The sequence below is a fragment of the Pinus tabuliformis genome, chromosome 5_1, assembly GCF_031772625.1.
Source record: "Pinus tabuliformis cultivar Carrire ecotype Pingquan chromosome 5_1, CPIR1, whole genome shotgun sequence".
Taxonomy (NCBI): domain Eukaryota; kingdom Viridiplantae; phylum Streptophyta; class Pinopsida; order Pinales; family Pinaceae; genus Pinus; species Pinus tabuliformis.
Window position 1 is genome coordinate 183,875,478 of NC_142305.1, and position 25,419 is coordinate 183,900,896.

Below are 25,419 nucleotides of genomic sequence, written 5' to 3' on the forward strand. Positions count from 1 at the left end.
AATGAATTTATAAAGCCGAGCATGGGAATGCCCGCCTCAGCTAGATCATGAAAGCAGAATGAAAAATAATGTATTGTATTGTATTTTATTACAGGTCACCTCTCAGCGATTGAATGAACTTCAGATCCTCCTGATAAAGCATTTCACCCGTTAAACGACCTCATACTTTAGGGGGCAACTGTTATAGACATTTTTGTGCCTTACATCATGAAGCATGAAATGTCAATAATCTGAGGGATCCAAAGTCCCTAAACATGTTGTTACTACCCCTAGAGGAACAAGGTCAGCAAACCACAGCACTAAATATCAGTTCTCCACCTGAAAACACTCAAAAATAGGCTAATTCTGGATCATGTCAACTGCTCCACTGAGCATCTGCGCTGAATGTCAAGAGCTCCACTGTCTACCTGCGCTGAATGTCAACTTCAAGGAAGGCTACCTGCGCTGGGTGAGTTGGGACATGTGGCACAGTCATTCCTCAAGGTGTCAATGCCCAGGAAGCTTTCAAAATGACACTTGGATTAGGGAATTTGATTTTTGATGAGTAAGAGGGTCTAGATCTCCAAGTGGAAGAAAGAACCTCCAAGTGGACTCAAGAACTGAAGAATAACTGAAGTGGGAGAGGACACTAGTTAGCTTCATGCCAGCTACAAGCTGACTCATCCTTTCTCCAAATCTCCTATATATAGAGCTCTCTCATGAGGTCTATGGAGGCTGGAATCTTGTGAATGTAAGGAAGTGCTGTTGGTTTGAGTATAGAACTATTGGGTGATTTGCTTGAAGGAGGTGAAGAGGAGATTTCTTTATGCTGGGAGGTGATGCTGGATTGGGCCTTTTATGTTTGTATCACTTCCTAAACTTTACTTCTTCCATTAATAAAGCATTTTAGGTTATTCTATATGCATGTGTTTCAATAGTGTATTGTTATGCTTGTGTATTTGATTTATTCTAATCCTTGAATCAATTATGAATGTATGCTTCTTGTAGTTTCCCTCTCTTGCCATTTTGCAGGATCTTGGTGTAGCTGGGCCAGTGAAAGAGCAAGGAGTTGGGAGCAAGCAACAAAGAGAGAAGATTGGATCAATCATTAGCAGAAGACAACGGTTAGTGGATCTCTTTCTCCCCTCTCTTACATCTCATAAAGAAGTTATCTCGAATAGCTTTTCTTTGATTGTTGTTGAGGTACTATCACCCTTAGAGTGGGATAGGGTCATTCCGTATTGGATACTTTTCCCAACAACACCTAGGAGCCTAAGACTCTCTAGTGACAAACAAGACAAACAAGAGCAATCCTTCTCTAAAGATGCATTTACTATATAAGAAATCAAGTGTTTAGATCCTACATGTAGTCCAACGCTGTTGTAGCAGTCCAGCTCCGCTGATCCGGATGAGCTCCTCCTTCCCTTTGAAACCTGTATCCACTAACAATCAAACGATTAAATAGCACTTGATAATCTCATAGAATAAAACATATTTAACACATAGACCAAGGAGTACATGAAACAACTCATAAATAACAAGTTATTGAGAAGAATGGACTCATTTGCATTAATAGGAAACAAAAGGAACAATTACAACCTGAGCCTTGGTGTTGTGCAAGTCCCTCCCAGGGTCCATCAAGAGTTCTCCTTTACTTTGACAAAGTTCACCCACCTCCAAATAGAACAAGCAAAAATGGCAATCTCTCCTCACAAGCTTCTAAATGGGAGTCCTAATTCCTGCAGCATCTACCCTTAGAAATGTTTAGCTTCCAACCCCCCCTCCTTCTGGCCCAATGCCTGTATTTATAGTGATCTAGAGGAAGTTATTCAGGTCCACCATCAATGGGATAATCCCCTCTTTGGATGGGATAGCTCCCTTATTGATGGGATAAGTTCCTCTTTGGTAGGGGTACATGAACCATCTGGAGCCGCTCAATACACGTCGAACAACCTTCTAGAATGCTCTAGAAATGACCACAAGTAACTTTTTAAAGATGAAACTTGCGCATTTTGACCTTTACAGGGGGACGCACCTGCCCCTTTACATACAGAGCGTACAAGGACGCAGCTTTTGTGAACATTAGGTGCGTACCCGCAGGTAAGGTTGAGAGAACCTGCGTACCCAGAGATAAATACATTTATAAAGACTTTCTCTCTTTTTGGAGTTTGACATGGAGAGAAGAGGCATAAGACTTGCCCAAGAGGATAGCATGACTGTTGATAGAGCCATACTAACTGTAAATAGCCATGGTGACATTTTTTAGTGTAACAGTGTAACGTACCCCTTTGGCCTACCCTAGATTAATAGTTTATCAAGCTTCCAATTCTGTAAATTTTTCTTTTTCTTATAGCTAAGATCTAACCATTGTCTTATGTAATATTTTTATCATGGTAGGAAGAAGTATTATTCCTGTTACTATACTCATTGCTTAACAATTTATAAAATCTCATTATATCACATCATTCTTTTATGGTTTAGTGGATCCATAATTGGAACCCTTAGATTCATATAAACTACTTATATATCATAACCATCATTGAATGTGAAGGAATGATCATGGCATGCATCTTATATAATATTTTTGTTAATCGACACATGCATTAACGAAGTATTATTTTACGTTTACTATGGCCAGCATTGGCCATGCATCATTAACATAATTAAGCCTAACCAAGGTGTTCTGACCAACCCTTGGTTCAACATGCATAACTAACTAATTAAACTACCCTTATCTGAAGCAAATCCTCTACTTATGCAATTAGAAGCATGATCCCCTAGGCATCCCACATGCACTAGAGTTACAACTTGATGTTAGATGCAAAAACTATCTTAACACTATTATATGACCATTTCAGAATAATGACTCCAAGGAGACATTAAGGAAATCACTATCATCAACAAACTATAGAACTCATTATCCAAATCGTTAAGGATGGTCAAAGGCATACCGACATGCACATCAAGCCCACAATAGATGCAATCATTTCATAAGAAAACATTAACACAACTAATCTATTGATGAGTAATTTTCACATTTTAATTCTACCATGAATGAGTCCTAGAATTGTTACCTATTGAACATGCTTCTATAGTTAACTTCACACTACATTGCAACATGCATAAGAAATATATCATTACATAGTAGAGATAAATATAACCATGATTAAATATGAGCTAACTGATTTTAGTCTCATAAAAAGTAGGGATTAATTTAAAACACATACCATGTGAGCCAATCTCATCAGATTAGGAGGAAACATCATTAAATCTATTAATACATAAGCATATACTATTATTTATCAATCATTCTCATGGTGAAGAAACTTAAGAACTCTTTTCCATAGACAACTAGAACTACAGGAGAGAGAGAGACTAAGAATCATCATACACACATTTCACTCATGTGACACCAACTAAAACATCACTTGGAGGGAGGAGCACCACCACCCAACCATGAATCACCTTTGATTCTCCGTGAGCTAGAGTTTTTTCCAAGGATCAACTCTTGTCAATTGGTCAGTGCAATGGGTATTTAATACCTTCTTTCATGATATAGATACCATTAGCCACATCCCTCTTTTATGGTTTTTTCCATTTGCCTACATCTCTTTCGCGAAATCTCAACTTTATCTCGCATGATGATTTCCCTCATAAAAGCTTTCCTTTATCTCCCACAAATATTTTATGTCCAACGGATCTTTATCTCCCATCCCTCTGATGGATTTCCAATCCATCCAACCTTATCTAGAATAAAATCTAAAAGCTTTGCCATGAAAGGTTCATCCCTATTCCATTCCTCATGGGATCTGGCAAGAATCTCCTCTCCCTTGGTGCTCCATCCTTCAAGTGATTTATTTTATTAATTTATTTAATAACACATTTTCTTTTCATATTACATATCACCTAGCTTTCCTGAGATTAGGTTTATAATAGTTTAACCCACAAAGGAGGGTATCAAACCTAGCTTTAACTCAGCTTAGGTTTATAGACATTTAACACACAAGGGAGGATATCATACGTAGCTTTAACATAGCTTAGGTTTATAATAATTTAGTACACTAGTCATGGCAAAATAATCTGATAAATTCGTAGGCAGATGTTTAGTTACACAAACTTGTTTATGAAAGAAGCTAAGACTGAAGAAATTATGTCATTTGAATTCACAGCCAGATTACAAAACTAGGTCAAGAGAGGAGTGAAACCAATAAACTTTACTCAGTATAATGGAGAAAAAACCACTGTGATTATGGTCTACATGAAATCAAAATATTTAAATGGAGTTTAAAATTATTAACAAGGATCTTCTAGAATTCCATTAGGAAAGTGTCCCAGTAGAAAAAAATCATAAACTTGAGAGGTTCGAACAAAATTATGTATAAAAACTAAGACACGTACCAAGAAATTGCTATGCATTATGGAAAACATGTATTTATTCATGCAGCTAAGTAGGGAAATGTTATGATATCAAATACTAAACAAACTAAATTCATACACATCTCAGATTTTTTTTACTAAAGGAAACTAAAATCAGTGTTTTGAATCAATATGCTTACTATATTAATAAGTTATGTATGGTGTCAAAAAAATAGAGCAGTGTTTAAACAAACTCGCAGCAACCAAAGAATTGAGAAATACATGAGAGACTCATTTGTAACACTTATCATCATAGGGGACGAAAACGCAGAGTCAATATATCTTAAACGAGGCAACATACACCTCATAAACAAATACCCATTACATTTTCTGAATTTAATAGCAACATGAAACTAGGAATGGAGGCATCACATCTGGCAGAGACGAGGAAATGAGAGTCACCGACCTAGAGTGGTATTTAGATTGAGGGTTATAATCATTTCCACTGAGTTGAAATTCAAGGGAGTCACTACTACTCAAATTACTGAAAAATAAGCCCTTTTTACCTGCGAGGAAAAATCCATGGATGAAATTAGAAGAGCAACCGCCACTGACTAGTCAAACCGTATGATAATAGAAATGCATGAGATTAGAAAGAATAGTAGGTCATACCTGATAGAATAATTAGTACGAATGTGCCCTATGGAACATTCATGAGAGTTGTTATAAAATTGATGTAGCATAAAATTAATGTAACTTCATCACCAAAAACGACAATGTTGAATGAGATTCATAGTATATACCTCTAAGGTAAGGAAATAGCCTCTATTCTAAACCGCCAAATCAGGCTAGGTTATCGTGGCCACCGAAATCATTAGATTACATGAAAGCATCTGGAGGAAATACAACTTGCAGTCGACGAGACAAACCAACACGCAAAATAAAAAAATCTTCCCCATCATCAAAACAAGTTAAACAAAACATAATAGTTTACTTGTAGGTGTGTAGGAAGGATTAAAGGAAGCCAAAAGGATCACAAGAAGGTCTTCTCGTCACACACAAAATTCCTGAAAGAACAAGGTAAGAAAAAGTTATGAAAAAAACAAACAAATGAAACCCATTTACTAAATTCAGAGCTAAACCATGATAATAAGTACAGTCAAATCTATCAGTATTCAATGGAAAAATTCTGGTAGGAACAGATAGTTGGAATAACTAGTGATGGAAATCACAGTCATGCATATGCTTCCTGGAGCCAGTGTCAATTATTGGGAGTAAATTTCTAGTAGGGTTTACCGTCAGGTTTAGCGAGCGATGATAGAAAAAACTGGGACAAATGCCAAGGTAACTGGGAAGATAGTGTTTTAGATTGGGGCGTTCTTTAAAACTCTCGATCCTTCCTTTGATCATGGTGACCATTCGTGGGAAATATAGGGCAGTAACCTGCTATCATATGGGTAGAGGTGATGTGGAATTAACACAAATGTGAACATTCACCTCCCATCACATCAGTAGAGGTGATGTGGCATCAACACGCAAACGCAATAGCCTAGGAATGATAAACAAGGTCATTAGAAGTTAAAGATAATTTGGACTAATTTGTCTCCAAACAATTCCACTGTGGCCTTATTAACATACTAACCAAAGTGATGGAAGAGAATTAATATAACGTAATGCAAAATTCAAATCATGATAGGGTGCACATGCAAAGTACCATGAGTATATAATCAATTGTGATAGAAACTTAGTGACTAGGTAATGGTTATCAAAAGCCTCCAAGACCTAATGGTATTAATGGTACGATAGGATTTAAACGAGGAAATTCAACATATTTCACAAGCGGTGAGGAGGAGAAATGACTAGGTATCCCCCACCTAGCTTAGGTTATATAAACATAATTTGCAATACATATATAACATTAGATGTGAATGCATAAAGGGGACAAGTCTCATAGCATCAGTTGTAATATAAAATGAAAAGAAAAGAAAATAAACATAAAACAAATTTCTTTTTTTATATACAGTGGTGACATTCGCTGCAGCGGTCCGACTAGCACAATAGGTGGTGTCCCACATTGTTAAAATTGGAAACTAGGGCCAAACTCCATGTGGGTCATCTTATTAATGGAAGATGATATGTTTCTTGGATCCCTCTCATCGAGAGGTGTAGGATTGATCTATATATCATCTGATTTCGATAAGTATTCATGGAGATATGAACTTATTTGTGTTATGGGACAATTTGTCAAGGTCAATGAGCAGCCAAATAAACCCCACTTGTGCTCAACGTTTTAGTATAAATAGAGGTGGCCTTCAAGTCATTTCAACATAGTTGGGATCCCTTCCTCTCTATTTGTCTTTGGGTTTTAGTAGGAGGATAGATCCTAAGGGATAACACTACCCTAATCTAGAGGGTAGAAGTTAGAACTGTCGGGAACACTGATGCGGAGGGCAGAAGCTGAAACTGCTGGAAATAGTCAGAACTGTCAGGAACTGCCAGAATAGCCAAGAAAGCTGACACAGAGCTCAGAAATAGGAACTGTTGGGAACAACCAGAATTGCTGGAACTACTAGAACAAGCAGGAAAGTTGACGCAGAGGGAAGAAGCCGGAACTACTCGGAACAACCGGAACTGAAGGAATAGCCAGGAAAGTTGACACAGAGGGCAGAAGCTAGAACTACTGGGAACTACAAGAACTGTCAGGAACTGCTGAAACGACTAGGAAAGATGATGGAGAGGGTAGAAGCTAGAACTACCAGGAATAGTTGGAACTGCCAGGAACAACTAGAACTACTGGGAACTACTGAAAAGCTGACACATAGGGTAGAAGTCAAAACTGCCAGGAATAGTTGGAACTATGGGGAACTGGTGGGAAAGATGATGCAGAGGGCAGAAAAGGCTGATGCAGTCCCTAGAGGGTGACATTGGGGTTTTTCGTGGGGTAGATTGGATCTAAGAGGCTATCAGAGTGTTTATCCGAGGTTTCAGCTGGACCATCTACCTCTGGAGGAGAGCAGCATGCAAGGACATCTAGCTAACATTGGGACAATTGTAGGGTACTTAGCAGCAAGTACACCAAGCATGCAATGTTACAACAAGCATGAAATTGACAACAAACTAATTCTGGGACAGTAGCATGATACTTAGTGCAACAAGCATGTATTGGTACAACTCACATGCAAGGGAAAGCTAGCATGCAACAACAAGCATGCTAAGGAAAACAAGCATGCAAGGGACAACAAGCCAACACATAGGTCAGTATGGCAACATGGTGCAACAATGGCACATAATGTAGTACAGTGATGGGTACAGTCATGATTAATGAAGCATGATGAGATGCAGCATAGTGATGATGGGTGCGACATGGTGCAACATAGTGAGGTGCATCATGATGAAAAAATGTAGCACAATGATAAGTGAAGGATTCACCTTAGAAAATGAGTTGAGACACCATATCTTCAACTTATCTCATGTATCATCTTCTTATAGATGATCTATGCTCTTATCTAGATAATTCAAATTGTTGACTTCTATTGTAAACGTATTATCTCTCTCTCTCTCTCTCTCTCTCTCTCTCTCTCTCTCTCTCTCTCTCTCTGTACTGAACTATTGGAGAACATATGAGAAGAATTGATCAAGGGTTTCCTCACATTTGGTTTTGTCCCTGGCTAGTTCCAAACTTTGTATCCTCTTGTCTTGGCTTGTATTCTCTGATTTACATTTATCTTCTATCTATACTTACTTTAATGCTGATGTGAATGATAATCCAGAAAAGATATTGAGCTAACTGTGAAAATTGAAATAAATTTCTCTAAGCATAGAACATACGTAAAATTAACATGGTATTGGAGCTGAGGTGAAGACAATTCCCAAGAAAGAGTGAAAGAGAAATCATCGAGGACAGTTGGGAAAGGACAAAATGATCAGTGGATTCCTCATCCCTCTTCAAATTCACTGAGGGTGAAGTCAAAGTAAAGAATATTATCAGAATGGCCTACCTAAAGATCACTTGATTGTGAAGTCCAGATGTAAGGGTGTAAGGAAAGGTAGATGCCCTGGTTGCAATAAGTTCAGCCACTGTATGAAGGAGTGTTCAAATGGCAGAGAAACATCTCTTGATGAATATAACAATCATCTAGGGACATCTTCAATGATCAAAGTAATGACAGGTAATGCAGGTCATCAAGGAAATGGTCAACTCTTCAAAGAAAGCAAGGAACCCCAGGTATGAAGAATCAAATGTTGTTTTTGATAAGATAAAGAAGTGTTACCTTGTATTGGCCCTCTCCTTTAGATTCTATGGGAATCTGGCTTATTAATTGTAGTGCTTCAAGGAACTTCATTAGATAGAAGGGTGCACCCTCTAATTTGGTAGAGATAGAAACAATCGTGGGATTATACTTGGAGCCAATGCCACCTATCTTGAAAATGGTGTAAGGAATGTTACCTGTCAATTGAATGAGGGTAACGATATTAATTTACAGAATCCCTTTTATGTACCTGGTCGCAAGAAGAATCTGGTGTCAATTTTGATAATGGAAGTTAGAGGTTACTGGGTGGCACTCATCGATGGAAAGGTACGTGTTTCAAAATAGAATTTTCAAAGATGTTTTTGAGTTTAGGGTTGTATCAAGTTGCAGGAAGTCGACTAGGGACCATGTCCATTAACACATAACACTGGAGGTCTGTGAGTCAGATGGTGACAGGGATGCTTGAATTCAAAAAGAGCATGAAAGTACATGTTTGATATGTATCGAAGCAAAATATTACAAGGGGACCATTCCCCTCATGTAGCAGGTCCACATGTTTGGAACAACCTGAGGGGTTTGAGATTCATGATCAATAATCTAACGTATGTAGGTGGAAGAAATCCCTCTATGGCTTGAAGCAAAACTCCCTGGGTGTAGTATCAGAGGACTGATAGTTTCCAAATGAAGCTGAGATTCACTAAGAGTGAAGCTGATCCAAACCATTGTTTGAAGGTTGTGGATGATAGACATCTCATACCAACACCTTCTGAGGATGACCTATTTCAAACAGGTGCAAACCTTCTCACTTGCAGAAGTAAGAGGGAGCTGGATTCTGGATGTGGAATGGTAAAATGCAAGCCCGTGAATGCCTCAAGGATATCGACTTTCAGAAGTTATATGGTGATGATGCCAAACCAGATTTAGGAAATGCCTCTGAGTTTCATAAGCTCATTTGCATTAATGTTGTTAGTTAACTTCTGTCTAGAAATGTGTTTTGTAGTTCGCATGCTGAGCTCATATTTGGTTGACCCTCACTAGATTGGTGCCAAGAAAATTCAGAGATATCTTCTGGGCACAATATCTAATGGATTTAGATACACTATCGGAAATATGAACGCTGCATGATTATTTGAATGCTGACTTGGCAAGCAGTGTGCAGGATCGCTAGAGCACTTCTCAGTGTTGGTTCCCTCTAGATTCTGCTTCGATATCATGGATGAGTAGGAAGAATAAGTTGGTTGCTATAAGCATGACCGAGACTGAATACATAACTACGAGTATGATCTAGTGTGAAGTTGTTGGTTGTCAAAGCTCATCAATGAGTTGTTTGTACACATCGTGAATACAACTGTGATTCTTTGTGACAACCAGGTGGGGATTCAATTATTGAGGAATCCTGTATTCGATGATTTCTCTAGCAGATAGACATCAGATACTACCTTATCTAGGATATGGTGAATTGATGAGCGAGGAGGCTCCATCACATTGAGACGAATGTATAGGTTGCAAACACTTTGTCAAAGCCCTACGGAAAGGTCAAATCTATACTTTTCTCGAACGACTTGGATTCATTGAGAGACATTCATATAAGGGTCCTACATGTTGCATGCACTAAGCTCTGGGAGTTCTAGAGGGCTTGGGGTACTTACTGGAGCGACATATGACCACACGGCGACTCACCCTCCCCTGGTGGTTTGTTATGTATAGTGTGACAGGTTCAACCTTTCCTATGAAACCCCATGTCGAATATGGAATAGGATGATTAGTTCTCTTGTGTGTCGGGATGATTAGTTCTCTCGTGGAAACTATGGAACAAGATGATTAGTTCTCCTATGGGTCAGGATTATTAGTTCTGTATTGGGTCAGGATTATTAGTTCTCCTGTGGCGACCAATGGACGAGATGATTCGTTCTCCTATGGAGAGGATGATTAGTTCTCCTATCGAGGCATTGAACCCATGTAGTCAGTGACTCATGGGGAGTATCTCTCATCTGATCAATGAGCAGCGAAATGGGTTTAGGGACCATAATAATTCTATCGATGGATGCATTGTTGTATCTACCATATTCCCTATACTAGGATGACCTCCATTGATCTGGGATCAATGAAACTGATCTAGGATCAGTATGAGTGGTTTGAGACACTCCCTTGTGATATTGATATGGGATCAATAAAACTGACTTGGGTCAGTAAGAGTGATATGACACAGTCTCTTGAAATGAATCTGAATTCGGGTCAGTAGAGAATGGTATGAGACATTCTCGATCAATTGTTCTTCTTCATGGTTTAACAGAGCAGAGCAAAGCAGAGAAGAGCAGTGCAAGGAACTAATTGCAGAGATATTATAGTCAGACATATGGATCAACAGATAGAGTTCTCCTTAGTTGACAGGGAGTGTCAAAATAGGCAACTATTGCCAAACTCCATGTGTGTCATCTTATTAATGGAAGATGATATGTTACTTGGATCCCTCTCATCAAGAGGCGTAGGATTGATCTAAAGATCATCCGATTCTGATAAGTATTCATGGAGATATAAATTTATTTGTGTTATGGGACCATTCATCAAGGTCGGCCAGCAACCAAATAAACCCCACTTGTGCTTAACGTTTTCCTATAAATAGAGGTGGAATTCAAGTCATTTCAAATCACTTGGGATCTCTTCCTCTCTTCTATTCTTTGGTTTTTAATAGGAGGAGAGATCCTAAGGGATAACGCTGCCCTAATCTAGAGTGAAAAATTCAGGACTGCCAAGAACGCTGACGTAGAGGGCAAAAGCCAGAACTGCTGGAAAAACTAGGAAAGTTGACGCAAAGGGCAAAAGCTAGAACCGTTGGGAACAACCAGAACTATCTAGAGCTGCCAGAATAGCCAGGAAAGATGATGCAGAGGGCAGAAAGCCAGAACTGCCAGAACAACTAGGAAAGATGAGACAAAGGGTAGAATTCAGAACTACCGGGAACATCTGGAACTACCGAAACCACTAGGAATAGCTAGAATTTTTGGAATAGCTAGGAAAGCTAAGATAGAGGGTAGAAGTCGGAATTGTCGAGAACAACCAGAATGATCGAGAACTACCACAACGGCTAGGAAAGCTGATGAAGAGGGCAGAAGATGGAACTGCCGGGAATAGTCAGAACTGCAAGGAACTGCCAGAAAGCTGACATAGAGCGCAGAAGTTGGAACTGTGGGGAATAGCCAAAACTACAGGGAACCGCCAGGAAAGATGACGCGGAGGGTAGAAAATCCTGATGCAATCCTTAGAGGTTGATGTTGGGGTTTCTCATAGAGCAGGTTGGATCTAAGGGGCTACCAGAGTGTTTATTCGGGGCTTCAACTGGAGGATCTATCTCTGAAGGAGAGCAACATGCAAGGCACAACTAACTAACATTGGTACAATTGTATGGTACTTAGCAGCAAGTACACGAAGCATGCAATGTTACAACAAGCATGCAAGGGACAACAAACTAATATTGGGACAACAACATCATACTTAGTGAACCAAGCACGTATTGGTACAACTAGCATGCAAGGGACAACTGGTATGCAACAATAAGCATGTTAAGGACAAAAAGCATGATAAGGACAGCAAGCACACAAGGGACAACAAGCCAGCACATAGATCAGTATGGCAACATGGTGCAGCAATGGCACATAACGTAGTACAGTGATGGGTACAGTCATGATTAATGAAGCAAAATGAGATGCATGATAGTGATGATGGGTGTAGCATGGTGTAGCATGGTGAGGTATAGTATGATGACAAAATGCACCACAATGATAGTTGAATGATTGGCCTTGGAGAATCAGTTGAAGTAGCATGTCTTCAACCGATCTCATGTATCATCTTCTTAGAGATGATCTATGCTCTTACCTAGATAAGTTAAATTGTTGACTTCTATTGTAAACATACTATCTCTCTCTCTCTCTTAGCTGAAATATTGAAGAAAATATCAGAATAATTGATCAAGGGTTTCCCCACATTGGGGTTTGTCCCTGGCTAGCAACACATCTTGTGGTCTCCTGTCTTGGCTTGTCTTCAGATTTATGTTTATGTTCTATCTCCAGTTTACTTTAATGCTAATGTGATTGCTAATCTGGAAACGATATTGAGCTAATTGTGAAAATTGAAATAAATTTCTCTAAGCATAGAACATACCTAAAATTAACAAACATGCATTGGAAGTGTACACAAGTCACAACATGCTCACTTATGGGCCAACAAGCGAGGAGGCCAAATGGAAACATCATGTATGGGCCAACAAGCGAGGAAGCGAGATGGAAAGAACAACTTCAAATCCAGGAAAGGAGGAGAATATGATTATGTCTGAAACCATTAAGAGAAAATCAAATGAGAGTGTTACGTCCTAGCCATAGCTCATAGAAGTGGGTGGGCTATAACCCCTAGTGTTGACTCCCTAAAGCCAAGGAAGGAGTTATACAGCTGGAGAAAGGTTGTCCTACAACAACATAGGAGATAAATCACACTAGAAGGATGGCTATATATAAGAATGTCTAAATTATATCAGTACACGACCAAAGACATCACATTCTAGTGAGATGGAGACATTTCAATGATTATGTAGTGCATGGTCTTGGGTGTATAACTCACTTGAAGCTAAATGTTATGGGCATGTTTGTTGTCTATCTTATCATGGAGGCGTGTTGCCGCATCCCCAACCACATGGCCAAGTGGCGCGGTGGTAACCCCACACCCTCCTCCCTCTTTTACAATAAAAACAACCTATCCGAAACAAAAATAACAATACACTAATTAAATTTAATATTTTAATAAATATTTAAATAAAAAGAAAATATAACAATAATATTTTTTATTCTTCATATTCTCATATTTATTTATTTTATCAATAACAAATATTAAATTAAAAATTAAAAATATTAATAATTATTTCATAAATAATTAATATTAAAAATAAATATACTAATATTTATCTTTTTTACCTTGATGAAATAAAAATTACAATTTTCTTTGTTTAAATATAACATGGTTTAATTATAATTACACTAATAAAAAGGTCTATTTTGGAATAGGGTTTTCAAAAATTTAATTTAATTATTAATAATTATTTGGTGGATAATAAGATTTAACCTAGAAAAAATATTCTAAAACATTTATAATAATATATACAAACTAAAAAGTTGAAATTTATTTCCAAAATAGTTAGGCCTCTTTATTCCTTTAAATTAAATTGATTAATTAAAAGAATGTCATATGAATTAGATTTTAGTTTTTGTTGACATGGCGTTTAATGAGACATCCTATTGACCCAAAATAGTAAAAGAAAACCTATTTAAAGATCAAGAATCTCTTTGGCTAAGAAGGTTGTTTCATGTTTTTTAAATGTTTGTGTGTGTGTGTGTGTGTGTGTGTCTATACAGGTTGAGTGGGCCTAATGATTAAGAGCATGTGTTTCCTCCTAAGAGGTTACAGGTTCAAAACTAGAGGGGGGTAGAGTATGTATGAGGGGGGTAGAGTATGTATGCCTTCGTAGACTTAGCAGTCAAACCTACCCAGAGGTGGGTCCCTTGTCCCACAAACAAGGGGGCCTCATACACTAGTTTGGAATCTCGCTTGGTTGTCAATCTATTTTAACTACCTACTCAGTACTTTGATCTCTTTAAGTATTTAATAAATCCAAATGTACATAAAATATATATATTAATTTTATTATTAATAATTATTAAAAATTAAAAATTATAATTACTAATTTTATTTATTTTTAATATAATTTAATTAAAATAATATATTTTAATTAATAATTAAAATTAATATTTTTATTTTATTTTTAAATGCTTCCAGACAACAATTAGTTAAAACTGATTTCATGAATCATTTTTTTAAGATAGGATAGTTAATGAATTACCATGTAATTGATAAGTTCATTACCAGAAATACTGTGGTTTGGACTCTTCCGCTAAACAACACATACCCTGAAATACCATGGCTTGGACTCTTCGGCTAAGCAACAAATTTCTCCCTGTTGTGATGTCAAACATGATCTACCAAGCTGAGAGAAAGAAGTGAGCCATTAAAAATGTTGGGGGGCCACAGCTGTTAGGGCATACAATAAACCGTAAAAAATAAGATACTGATACATTATAGGAGAGGCCTCTCACCCAATAATTAAGTTATAATTTATTTATTTTTAATAAAAAATTTATTTTAATAATATTAAAGATCTTATAATATTTTAATAGTTATTATTGATGCCGGAGCATATGACTCAGAGGGGAAAAATCTTCCAAATTATTCCAAAAATCCAAAAAAATCTACAGACAAGGGAGTGGGGTCCTTTAGCTTGCAATTTCTATGTTTTCGTAGTTAAAAAATAGGATAAAGTAGAAATAAAACATGCTATTTATGCTTAGATGGATAAGTTGTAGTAAAGCTTTTCACGCTTTAAATCATTCTGTAAAGCATGCTTTTGTATCGGATTAGGACCGAGAAGGCCTATCCATGATTATAAATAAACAAGCAGTGAAGCTCTCATCAGAGAGAGAGAGAGAGAGAGAGAGAGAGAGAGAGAGAGAGAGAGAGAGAGTAGACAGAGGGGGGAGGCATTAGAATTGATAATTGGCCTGTAAGAGAGGGAGGCATTTAATGTTTGGCCTGCGTGCCTGTGTATATGTGAGGTATGAGAAACTGAAGACTTTCAATGTAAATTAATGCATTCAGATTAATATATGCATATAGTTCTAATGATATTCAGACGTATGAAGTGCTTGCTCTATGATTGTTAATGGTTCCGTTATTGTGTATGCGTCTCTGGTGGTTATTTACTGTGCATAAGAAGTTGGTGAAATTGACTTGTTTTCCGCATAGTGCTTGAATAAAGCCTTGGTGATTATCTCCTTTACACTGCTGCTTCCGTAGGCTCTCAAAGTCATTTTATTAAAGTTCTGTGTATAACTCCGTTTATATAGAGAAGTTATGATATTTTTCCTTTAAGCGGAACAGGGGCGGACGTGAGATATTATAGTGATTGGTTCTTACCCTTATCGGGTCCAAACCCATATCGGTGTCGGAAAGGGCCTTTGGATATTATAATTGTGTGCTCTGAAATCTCGGAGCCGATATATTATAAAGGCAACATATAACCCTTTCGTGTACGAAAGGAACCCTCGGCACAGTTAGGTTGCAAGCTCCGATATTCGAAGCCGAAATATCATTCAGCTCTTTCTATAAGACGTCGGGTCCGCAAAACCTTCGACTGAGCTTTCTGTATCCGGAGCCAAAGTCATATAAATTACGATATATTTATCGGCGGGTCCGTCATTTCGGAGGTGGGAGAATTGTTAATTGTGGCGACCGCCGAAAAGAGGACCTGCCGAAATTATAAAGGCAGTGTATATAGGTGGATCGGGACCGCAGAGGACTTGTAACACTTCGAGGGAGTGACTAAGGAGACTGCCGAAAATATCCGGACCCGAAATCTTTATAGGGCGGCTCAGAAAGGGGTCATCGGGTCCGTTAGTTCGAAGGAACGAGGATCACTATTTGGGCAATTGCCGATATATATATCGGACCCGAAATCAACATAGAGGGAGGATATATATAGTCGTCGGGTCCATAATATCGGAGCCTATGTCCATTATAAAGCCCCGCTACTAACCATCGTCGATGCGGTATCGCATCAGGCCAAAGGGGAAAGGCAGAATATAAGGCGGGATATATTATATGTGTAAGTCCTCCATTTGCAAAGTTGTTGCCGATAGTGTTGGGGTATAACCTTTCTTATAAGGCCTCGAATAGCGTGTTGGCATAATTCTTTTAGAATTACTGCTGATACAATTACAACCATTGTTTTAAGCCAATAACACTTGGGTAATTCTTTTAAGAATTCTCGAATAAAGCCATTGTTTGTTAATAAATCATAAAAGTGGGTTTCTAGAGGAAGAAATGAAATATCAGTTTAATGACTGATACGCCTGAGGAAAGGGAAGTTGATCAAGACATTGAAGAACTTGCTGGCAGATTAGGGAGATTGTCCCTAATGCCTGTACCCCCGCCATCATTAGTGGTATTAGAGCCATCAACTGACATTGAGTTGATTCTCAGGAGTGGGAGAAGGATGGCTTTCAGTGTTGGAAGAGGACGGCCTGTTGCAAATGCTGAACTAATGGAAACAGTAGAAGAGCTGCGAGCTAGAGTGGATGCGTTAACTTCAGACAGAAACATAGATGATGGAGATGTCAGTGAGCCCGAAATTGAAGTTGCAGAAGAGGAGGAAGCTGTACAGGTTACTCCTGAGATGAGGTTCTTTCAGTCAGTGTTGAAATCCACAGCCAGGCCATGGAATCAATTAGTACCGGTATATCAAGGAGGACTGAATCCAGAAGAATTGATTGACTGGATTAACAGCATGGAGAAATTCTTTGATTACGAAGAAACAGAAGATGAGAAGAAAGTAAAGTTTGTTGTCACCAAGTTAAAAGGCCACGCAGCACTCTGGTGGGATGGTGTGCAGGCAGAAAGGAAGAGACTTGGTAAGCAGCCAATCAAGAATTGGAGCAAGATGGTAGCAAAGTTAAGAGGTAAGTTCTTGCCAAGTAATTATCAGCAAATGTTGTTTAGAAAAATGCAAAATCTTAGACAGAGAGCTTTAACAGTAAAAGAATATACAGAAGAGTTTTACAAAGTGAGCATAAGAGCTGGAGAAACCCAAGACACAGATGAGAAGGTGGCTAGATATATGAATGGCCTTAGGATGGACATTCAAGATGAGATAAGTCTGATGTCTCCTAAAACAATAGAGGAAGCTTATCAGATAGTGCTGAAAGCTGAGGAAAAACTCATGAAGAAGCAGTCTGCTAGAGGGAGAGGGACTTTCAGAGGAAAATGAAGTCAAGGTGGTAGAGGAGGATCTACAGCACCTAAAGAAGGAGCTAGAAGTAGCTCAACCCAGCATGCACCCATAGGAGGTGATGCAAGAGGCAGAGGGAGTTTTTCTAGAGGAAGAGGAGGCAGAGAAATAAGATGTTACAGATGTAACAAGCTGGGACACAGAGCTTTTGAGTGCCCAGAGAGTGCAGAAACAAAGCAGAGGAATGCAATTGTTGCTCCAGTTGAGGGAGAGATGCCAGTGGCAGCAGTAGCAGAAGAAGAAAATACACCAGAAAGAGGAGAATCTCTGGTAGTTAATAAAGTATTGCTTAAGCCAGCAAAGGAGATGGCTGAACCGCCACAAAGGAAGACTTTATTTAGGACAGTGTGCAAAGTCCAAGGGAAATGTTGCCAGATGATCATTGATAGTGGCAGCACTGATAATTTAGTCTCTACAGAAGTAATAGAGAAATTGAAGTTGAAGACAAGGAAGCATCCAACACCTTATAAAGTGTCATGGTTGCAAAAGGGACATCAACTGTTGATAAGTGAACAGTGTGAAGTGGAGTTTCAAGTGGGCAAGTACAAAGATAAAATTGTTTGTGATGTGATGCCAATGGACGTATGTCACATATTGCTTGGAAGACCTTGGCAATATGACAGAGGAGCCATACATGATGGAAAGAGAAACACCTACAAGTTTGGAAAAGATGGTGTTAATCATACATTGTTGCCTTTGCAAGAAGAAGATGAGCCGAAACAGAAGACTAATCAAAAAACCCTGTTACTTGGAAGAAAGGAATACTTGGATAATGTAGCTAATACTTTTGATATGGTTACAGGGGTTGAAAAGGATGTGCAATCTTGTGAAGCTGCTACAGCACAAGAGGAAATTCTTATGGATGCAGAAGAAGTAGATCAGTCTGTAGCACAGATAAGTGAAGCAACAGTTGAGACTGTTGAACTTTGTGATTTTCAAACTGACAGTTTGTGTGTGAATGCAGGGACTATAAGTGATGATGAAATGCTGCAACAATGTCACAGAGAAATTGCATTGTTGGAATACTTGTTGGAGAATCCAGAGTATGACAGGTAGATTGCAAATAAAAGAGTTCAGTACAGTGGACAAGAGAAAGAAGGCATCATTATAACAGATGGTGTAGAAGAAAGACTAATGGACAGTCTCATGAATTTTTCTAAGAATTCGAATCAGCATGCTGATATGCTAACAGAGGAGAAGGAGAAGACTGAGAAGCAAATTGAATTATCACCAAAAGAAGATAAGGCATAGCAACCTTGTGTTTTTAATTTTAACAAGTATTTTGTGAGTGCAGGTGATGTAGAAGACAGTCCATCACTTGGAATTGTCTCGAGAGAAGAAGAACTGTTGCAAAAAGAAGATAAGACAGTCATGTCTCATATGCAGAAACTTGTTTCTATGGGTGACAATAAAGAGTTGGATTACCTAAATAGCCAAGAGAAGACTAGTATGCAGAATTTTGGAGTTGCTACAATGTTAAAAGACGAGGCTACAATGTTTGAAGAACTTGATTTGATTAAGAAAATAAATCAAGATGATGGTGGAGAATTACTGAAGATTGTCGAAGGGGAAGACGAAGATGGTGAGCCAAAGAATGTTGCAGAGGGGCAAGAAGTTTGGGAGGAAGCAACATCTATGGCAGCAGCGGCAACAACATCTATGGCAGTAGTGGCATCAACATCTATGGCAGCAGCGACAACAACATCTATGGCAGCAACGACAGCAACATCTATGGCAGCAGTGATAGCAACATCAATGGCAACAACATCTATAGTGACAGCTAGAGCAGGTATTGTCGCCGGTGCTGAGGAACATTTGACTGAGTTGAGCAGTCAAATGAAGGGAAAAGAAGTTCTCTGTTCCAAAAGACAAGAGGGTGTGGATGATCTGGTGGCAGTCAGAACAGATACCAGCATAGAAGCAAGAAATCAACCGCGGGGAGATTTATTGGACCAAGAGATTGAAAGCATCAGAAAATTGATGATGGCAGTATCCCAGAAGAGGCCAACAATAGTAAAACAAAGGAGAAGCAGCAAAAGAAAGATAACAGAAGATTATGAAAGCCTAGTCAGTGTGGCGCTGCAACATAAAGTGTGGAGACCTGGAGAGGAACAACAAACAGAAGCAACGACAAGTGGAAAATGCCAGCACAAGATATGGGATCCAGGAAAATATAGATCTGAACACATGATCAAGAGATCATGAAATTTCTCTACCTTGGGAGTCTGATGCGGGAGCATATGAATCAGAGGGGAAAAATCTTCCAAATTATTCCAAAAATCCAAAAAAATCTACAAGCAAGGGAGTGGGGTCCTTTAGCCTGCAATTTCTATGTTTTCTTAGTTAAAAAATAGGATAAAGTAGAAATAAAGCATGCTATTTATGCTTAGATGGAGAAGTTGTAGTAAATCTTTTCACGCTTTAAATCATTCTGTAAAGCATGCTTTTGTATCGGACAAGGACCGAGAAGGCCTATCCATGATTATAAATAAACAGGCAGTGAAGCTCTCATGAGAGAGAGAGAGAGAGAGAGAGAGAGAGTAGACAAAGGGGAGAGGCATTAGAATTGATAATTGGCCTGTAAGAGAGGGAGGCATTGAATGTTTGGCCTGCGTGCCTGTGTATATGTGAGGTATGAGAAACTGAAGTCGTTCAATGTAAATTAATGCATTCAGATTAATATATGCATAGTTCTAATGATATTCGGACGTATGAAGTGTCTACTCTATGATTGTTAATGGTTCCGTTACTGTGTATGCATCTCTGATGTTTATTTACTGTACATGAGAAGTTGGTGAAATTGACTTGTTTTCCGCATAGTGCTTGACTAAAGCCTTGGTGATTATCTCCTTTACATTGCTGCTTCCGTAGGCTCTCAAAGTCATTTTATTAAAGTTCTGTATATAACTCTGTTTATACAGAGAAGTTATGATATTTTTCCTTTAAGCAGAACAGGGGCGGACGTGAGATCTTATAGTGATTGGTTCTTACCCTTATCGGGTCCGAACCCATATCGGCGTCGGAAAGGGCCTTTGGATATTATAATTGTGTGCTCTGAAATCCCGGAGCCGATATATTATAAAGGCAGCATATAACCCTTTCGGGTCCGAAAGGAACCCTCGGCACAGTTAGGTTGCAAGCTCCGATATTCGGAGCCGAAATATCATTCAACTCTTTCTATAAGGCGTCAGGTCCGCAAAACCTCTGACTGAGCTTTCCGTATCCAGAGCCGAAGTCATATAAATTACGATATATTTATCGGCGGGTCCGTCATTTCGGAGGTGGGAGAATTGTTAATTGTGGCGACCGCCGAAAGGCGGACCCGCCGAAATTATAAAGTCAGTGTATATAAGTGGATCGGGACCGCGGAGGACTTGTAACACTTCGGGGGAGTGACTAACAAGACCTCCGAAAAGATCCAGACCCGAAATCTTTATAGGGCGCCTCGGAAAGGGGTCATCGGGTCCGTTAGTTCGAAGGAACGAGGATCACTATTTGGGAAATTGCCGATATATATATATATATATCGGACCCGAAATCCGCATAGAGGGAGGATATATATAGCCATCGGGTCCATAATATCGGAGCCTATGTCCATTATAAATCCCCGCCGCTATCCATCCCTGATGCGGTATCGCATCAGGCCAAAGGGGAAAGGGAGAATATAAGGCGGGATATATTATATGTGTAAGTCCTCCATTTGCAAAGCCGCCGCCGATAGTGTTGGGGTATAACCTTTCTTATAAGGCCTCCGATAGTGTGTTGGCGTAATTCTTTTAGAATTACTGCCGATACAATTACAGCCACTGTTTTAAGCCAATAGCACTTGGGTAATTCTTTTAAGAATTCCCGAATAAAACCACTGTTTGTTAACGAAGCATAAAAGTGGGTTTCTAGAGGAAGAAATGAAATATCAATTTAATGACTGATACGCCTGAGGAAAGGGAAGTTGATCAAGACATTGAAGAACTTGCTAGAAGATTAGGGAGATTGTCCCTAACGCCTGCACCCCCGCCATCAATTATGAACCGTTATCTGTTAATCTTTGTTAACTATTGAATTTATATAGTTTATTAATATTAACTCCCAAAAGACCATTTCAAACACTCAGAGATAATGTGACTTTCTGAAACTGAATTTTCCTTCGGTGACTTGCTGACCTTGTTTGCTTTAGAATTAAAACCACTAGTTGACGAGTTAGCCTTTCTTCTATTTAATATTGACCTCATTTTTGTTTATCAAATTAAAAAGTTTGAATCAAAATTTATCTGATTAAAATCAACCATTATTTAAAACTGTGATCTCCCTAGGTTGGAAAAAGCCCACAGCCTTTTTTTTCTCTTTTTGTCTACAATTGTATTTTCACTCATACTCTCTGTTGCCTTGCATTTCTACAGCAAGATATTTACCCCATATTTTCATACAAATATTGGCCCAGGCTTCTGTCAAGACTTTAATTAGTGTTTTACTTCTCCCATGCGCGCTCTGAGTAAACTGTGGCACAAGTCAAATGTTCAAATATAAAACACTAATATTTCTTGAATTAAATATGCGATAAATTTGCAATTACATTAAATGAAGACCGATATAACATCCTGCAAAATCTATAAAGTTGCTTTTTCTTTCCAATATCTAAGCTTACATTAAAATCCTTAAAGTCTGGAAATATCCGCAGTAGGTTTAGCCATGTCAATTTATAATTTTATTTGTCTACAGCTCTGAGAATTTACATTTTAATATTCCTCATGTGCTCAATCCGATTTCCAGACTGCATCCATATTAGGCAATCCAGGACTGCACCCATCAGCAGAAAACGCAAAGAAAAGCAACTTATAAAAGGTAATGCTAAAGTAACATGAAACCGCTGAATAAAATTTCTGAAATTTAAGAAAAACTATAATCGGCCTTCTCAAGAAACTGGATCCATGTGGATTTAACTGTGGCGGGTCTTTCCTAGAAACTGAATCCATATTGACAAAGCGCAGAACTCATTCAAGAGAGAATATCATCCATATTTGATTTGCTAACCTTATATTTGGAATCAAATGTTCATAGCAAATCAAAATATTAAACCTTCAATATTTCTGGACAGTTTAACCTTTCCCTCCCTAGACACAAAGGAAATTATCTAATAACAAAAGAAACCCTTTGTACTATAGCAAAATTGTAGGATCAAAGCTGACCGATTTGTAAGAAAACAGGGAACTTCGACAAAATACCTGATAAACAAGTGGGCAATCTAGTGGAAGTCCTCAAAAATACCTGGAAAAAATACGCACTAGGGGTTCAAATTGGGAGCCAATGGGACGACAAATTTATTACAAAGACAACAAAAAAATGGGAACGAAAACATCCTTAGAAAGAACCATCAAAATTGGAGAAGTGATGGTAGATTCGGGCAGATATGCCAAGGTAACAAAGTATTTCAACATAAACCCCAATCCTTCCCAATGAAGTTGATCTCTTGGAATATCAGAGGGCTTAGCTGCCCAAGGGAAGGAAAACTCTTAAAAAACATGTTAATGGAAGGAAAACCAGCAGTTCTTTTTCTACAGGAAACAAAATGCAACTCGACAGTTTTGGAAAAAATAGTAGCTAAAGCCTGGCCAGGAGGGACAGTAGCAGCTGTTGATGCTCAGGGCACTTCCGGAGGACTTGTAGTGCTTTGGGATGCAAGAAAGATTCAAATGACCAACATACATGCAAATAAAAATTTCATCCAAGAAATATTCCATATAATAGGAACCAACATCTATGGGCACATCACTAATGTGTACTTTCCCCAAGAATCCCAGCAGAAGAATGAAATTCTGGAAGCTTTAACAAATCTTAGCACAGATAGGCAATACCCGTTATGGATAGCTGGAGGAGACTATAATATGATTGCTTCGGTGGAGGAAAAAAAAGGAGGTCGATGCAGAACAAACAGGGACGGACCTCTTTTAAAGAATTTCATACAGAATAATTGGCTTATAGATGTTCCTACAAATAATGGCCTCTACACCTGGAACAACAAGCGGACAGGTCCAATGCAAATAGCATTGCATCTGGATCGCTTTTTAATCTCTGACAATGCAGTTCATATAGGTGGAGAATTCACAGCTTCTATTCTCCCTTACTCTGGTTCCGATCATTGGCCGATATCCCTCCAGTGGAATCGTCCTGGCTGCCATATTAGACGTCCCTTTAGATTTGAGCCTTTTTGGTTGTCTCACCCGGACTTTGGCGAATTTGTTAAAGCAACCTGGGAAAAATGCAATTTAACGGATGATACAAAAATGGCTTCATTCCAAAGGAAGCTGAAATATCTCAAAGGGGAAATTAAAAAATGGAATCACTCTGTCTTTGGCAACATTTTTAAGGCTAAGGAAATCCTCAATCAAGAAATGAAAGTGCTTTAGCAAAGAATGATAACTGAAGGACGCTCGAAAGAACTTAGCAAGAAAGAGCAGTCCTTAGAGAATCAACTCCTCGAGCGAGAGTCACAGGAGGAAACTCTTTGGAGACAAAAATTGAGAGTTAGATGGCTGAAGGAGGGTGAGAAGAACACAAAATTCTTCCACAAATCTACAGTGCAAAGAAGAATGATAAATCAAATTTCACGGGTCACCAATGAACAAGGAAGCAAAATCGAAACACATGAAGGGATAGAACAGGTGTTCCTCAACTACTTCAAGAAAATGAATCAAGAGCAGGATACAAACAGAACAGATGCTATTGAGAAAATCATCAGCAATATTCCAAAATTAATTATGGATGAGCATAACACTCTCCTTCTCAATCCCATAAGCCTCCAGGAAGTGGATGATGCTGTCCATCAACTCAAAGCAGGAAAAGTTCCAGGACCCGATGGCTTTACTTCAAATTTTTTCATTACTTTTGGGATCTGGTCAAATGGGAGGTGTGGCAAGTGGTGGAAGAATCGCGTACCCTCAGATGGATGTATTCAGGACTGAACGCAACATTCATAGCTTTAATCCCTAAAGAAGAGGAATCAACCACTCCGGATAAATTTCGCCTGATTTCTTTATGAAACATAATATACAAGATTGTCTCCAAAGTGATAGCTTCCAGATTGAAGCCCCTCTTTCTGCTTCTCATCTCTCCAGAACAAACTGGTTACATTGAAGGAAGGCAGATTACAGATGGGATAATTCTAACCCATGAGATAATTCACTCTCTCAAGCTCACAAAAAAACCAGGTATGTTGCTCAAACTAGATTTATCTAAGGCCTTTGATAGTATCAGTTGGGAATATCTGCAAAAAGTCCTTCAAGCTTTTGGTTTTGCCCCCTCTTGGATTAGATGGATAAGTAGTCTCATTTCCTCTTCGTTCTTCTCTATTGTCATCAATGGAATCCCCTCACCTACTTTTCATTCTTCCAGAGGCATCCGCCAAGGGGACCCTATATCGCCCTTCTTGTTTGTCATTTTGGCTGAAGGTTTAGGTCATAGTATTAAAGAAGCCCTCCGCTCTCATCATCTTAAAGGTCTAGCCTTCCATCATGTCCTTGCCTTTTCACACCAGCAATTCGTCGATGACAACTTGCTTTTCGGTCATCCGTCTGTTCAAGAGGCTCAAGTTCTCAGATCTATTCTGGCAGACTTTTCGGAGGCCTCTGGTGCCCTTATCAACAAAGTCAAATCCCATATCTTCTTCTTCAACACTTCGCCATCCATCCAAAGAACTATTGCCCGCATCTTTGGTTTTTCAATTGCTTCCCTTCCGTCTAAGTACTTGGGGGCTCCTTTATTTGCCACGGCTCTTAAGCATGCCTCATGGAACAATCTTTTAGAGAAACTGGAAGCCAGATTATCCCTGTGGACGCATAGAGCACTCAATATGGCAAGTAGGCTAGTTCTAATCAAAGCAGTGCTTCAAACCATGCCTCTTTACCTTTTCTCCATATTGGCAACACCAAAATGGGTCCTTAAAGCTATCAAACAGCT

The 25,419-nt window shown here is 38.8% G+C and overlaps 1 protein-coding gene across 1 annotated transcript; it reads left to right on the top strand.

The window, feature by feature from the left end:
- The first annotated feature begins 22,985 nt into the window (after nucleotides 1–22,985).
- On the top strand, nucleotides 22,986–23,870 carry LOC149164022 (uncharacterized). Its single transcript, XM_089429342.1, has one exon. It carries the CDS (start codon nucleotides 22,986–22,988, stop codon nucleotides 23,868–23,870), a length of 885 nt encoding a protein of 294 aa, XP_089285468.1.
- The last annotated feature ends 1,549 nt before the right edge of the window (nucleotides 23,871–25,419 follow it).

Bases quoted from the DNA above. Each gene is read 5' to 3' on its own strand.
- LOC149164022 (XM_089429342.1), top strand. From the start codon at position 22,986: ATGTTAATGGAAGGAAAACCAGCAGTTCTTTTTCTACAGGAAACAAAA.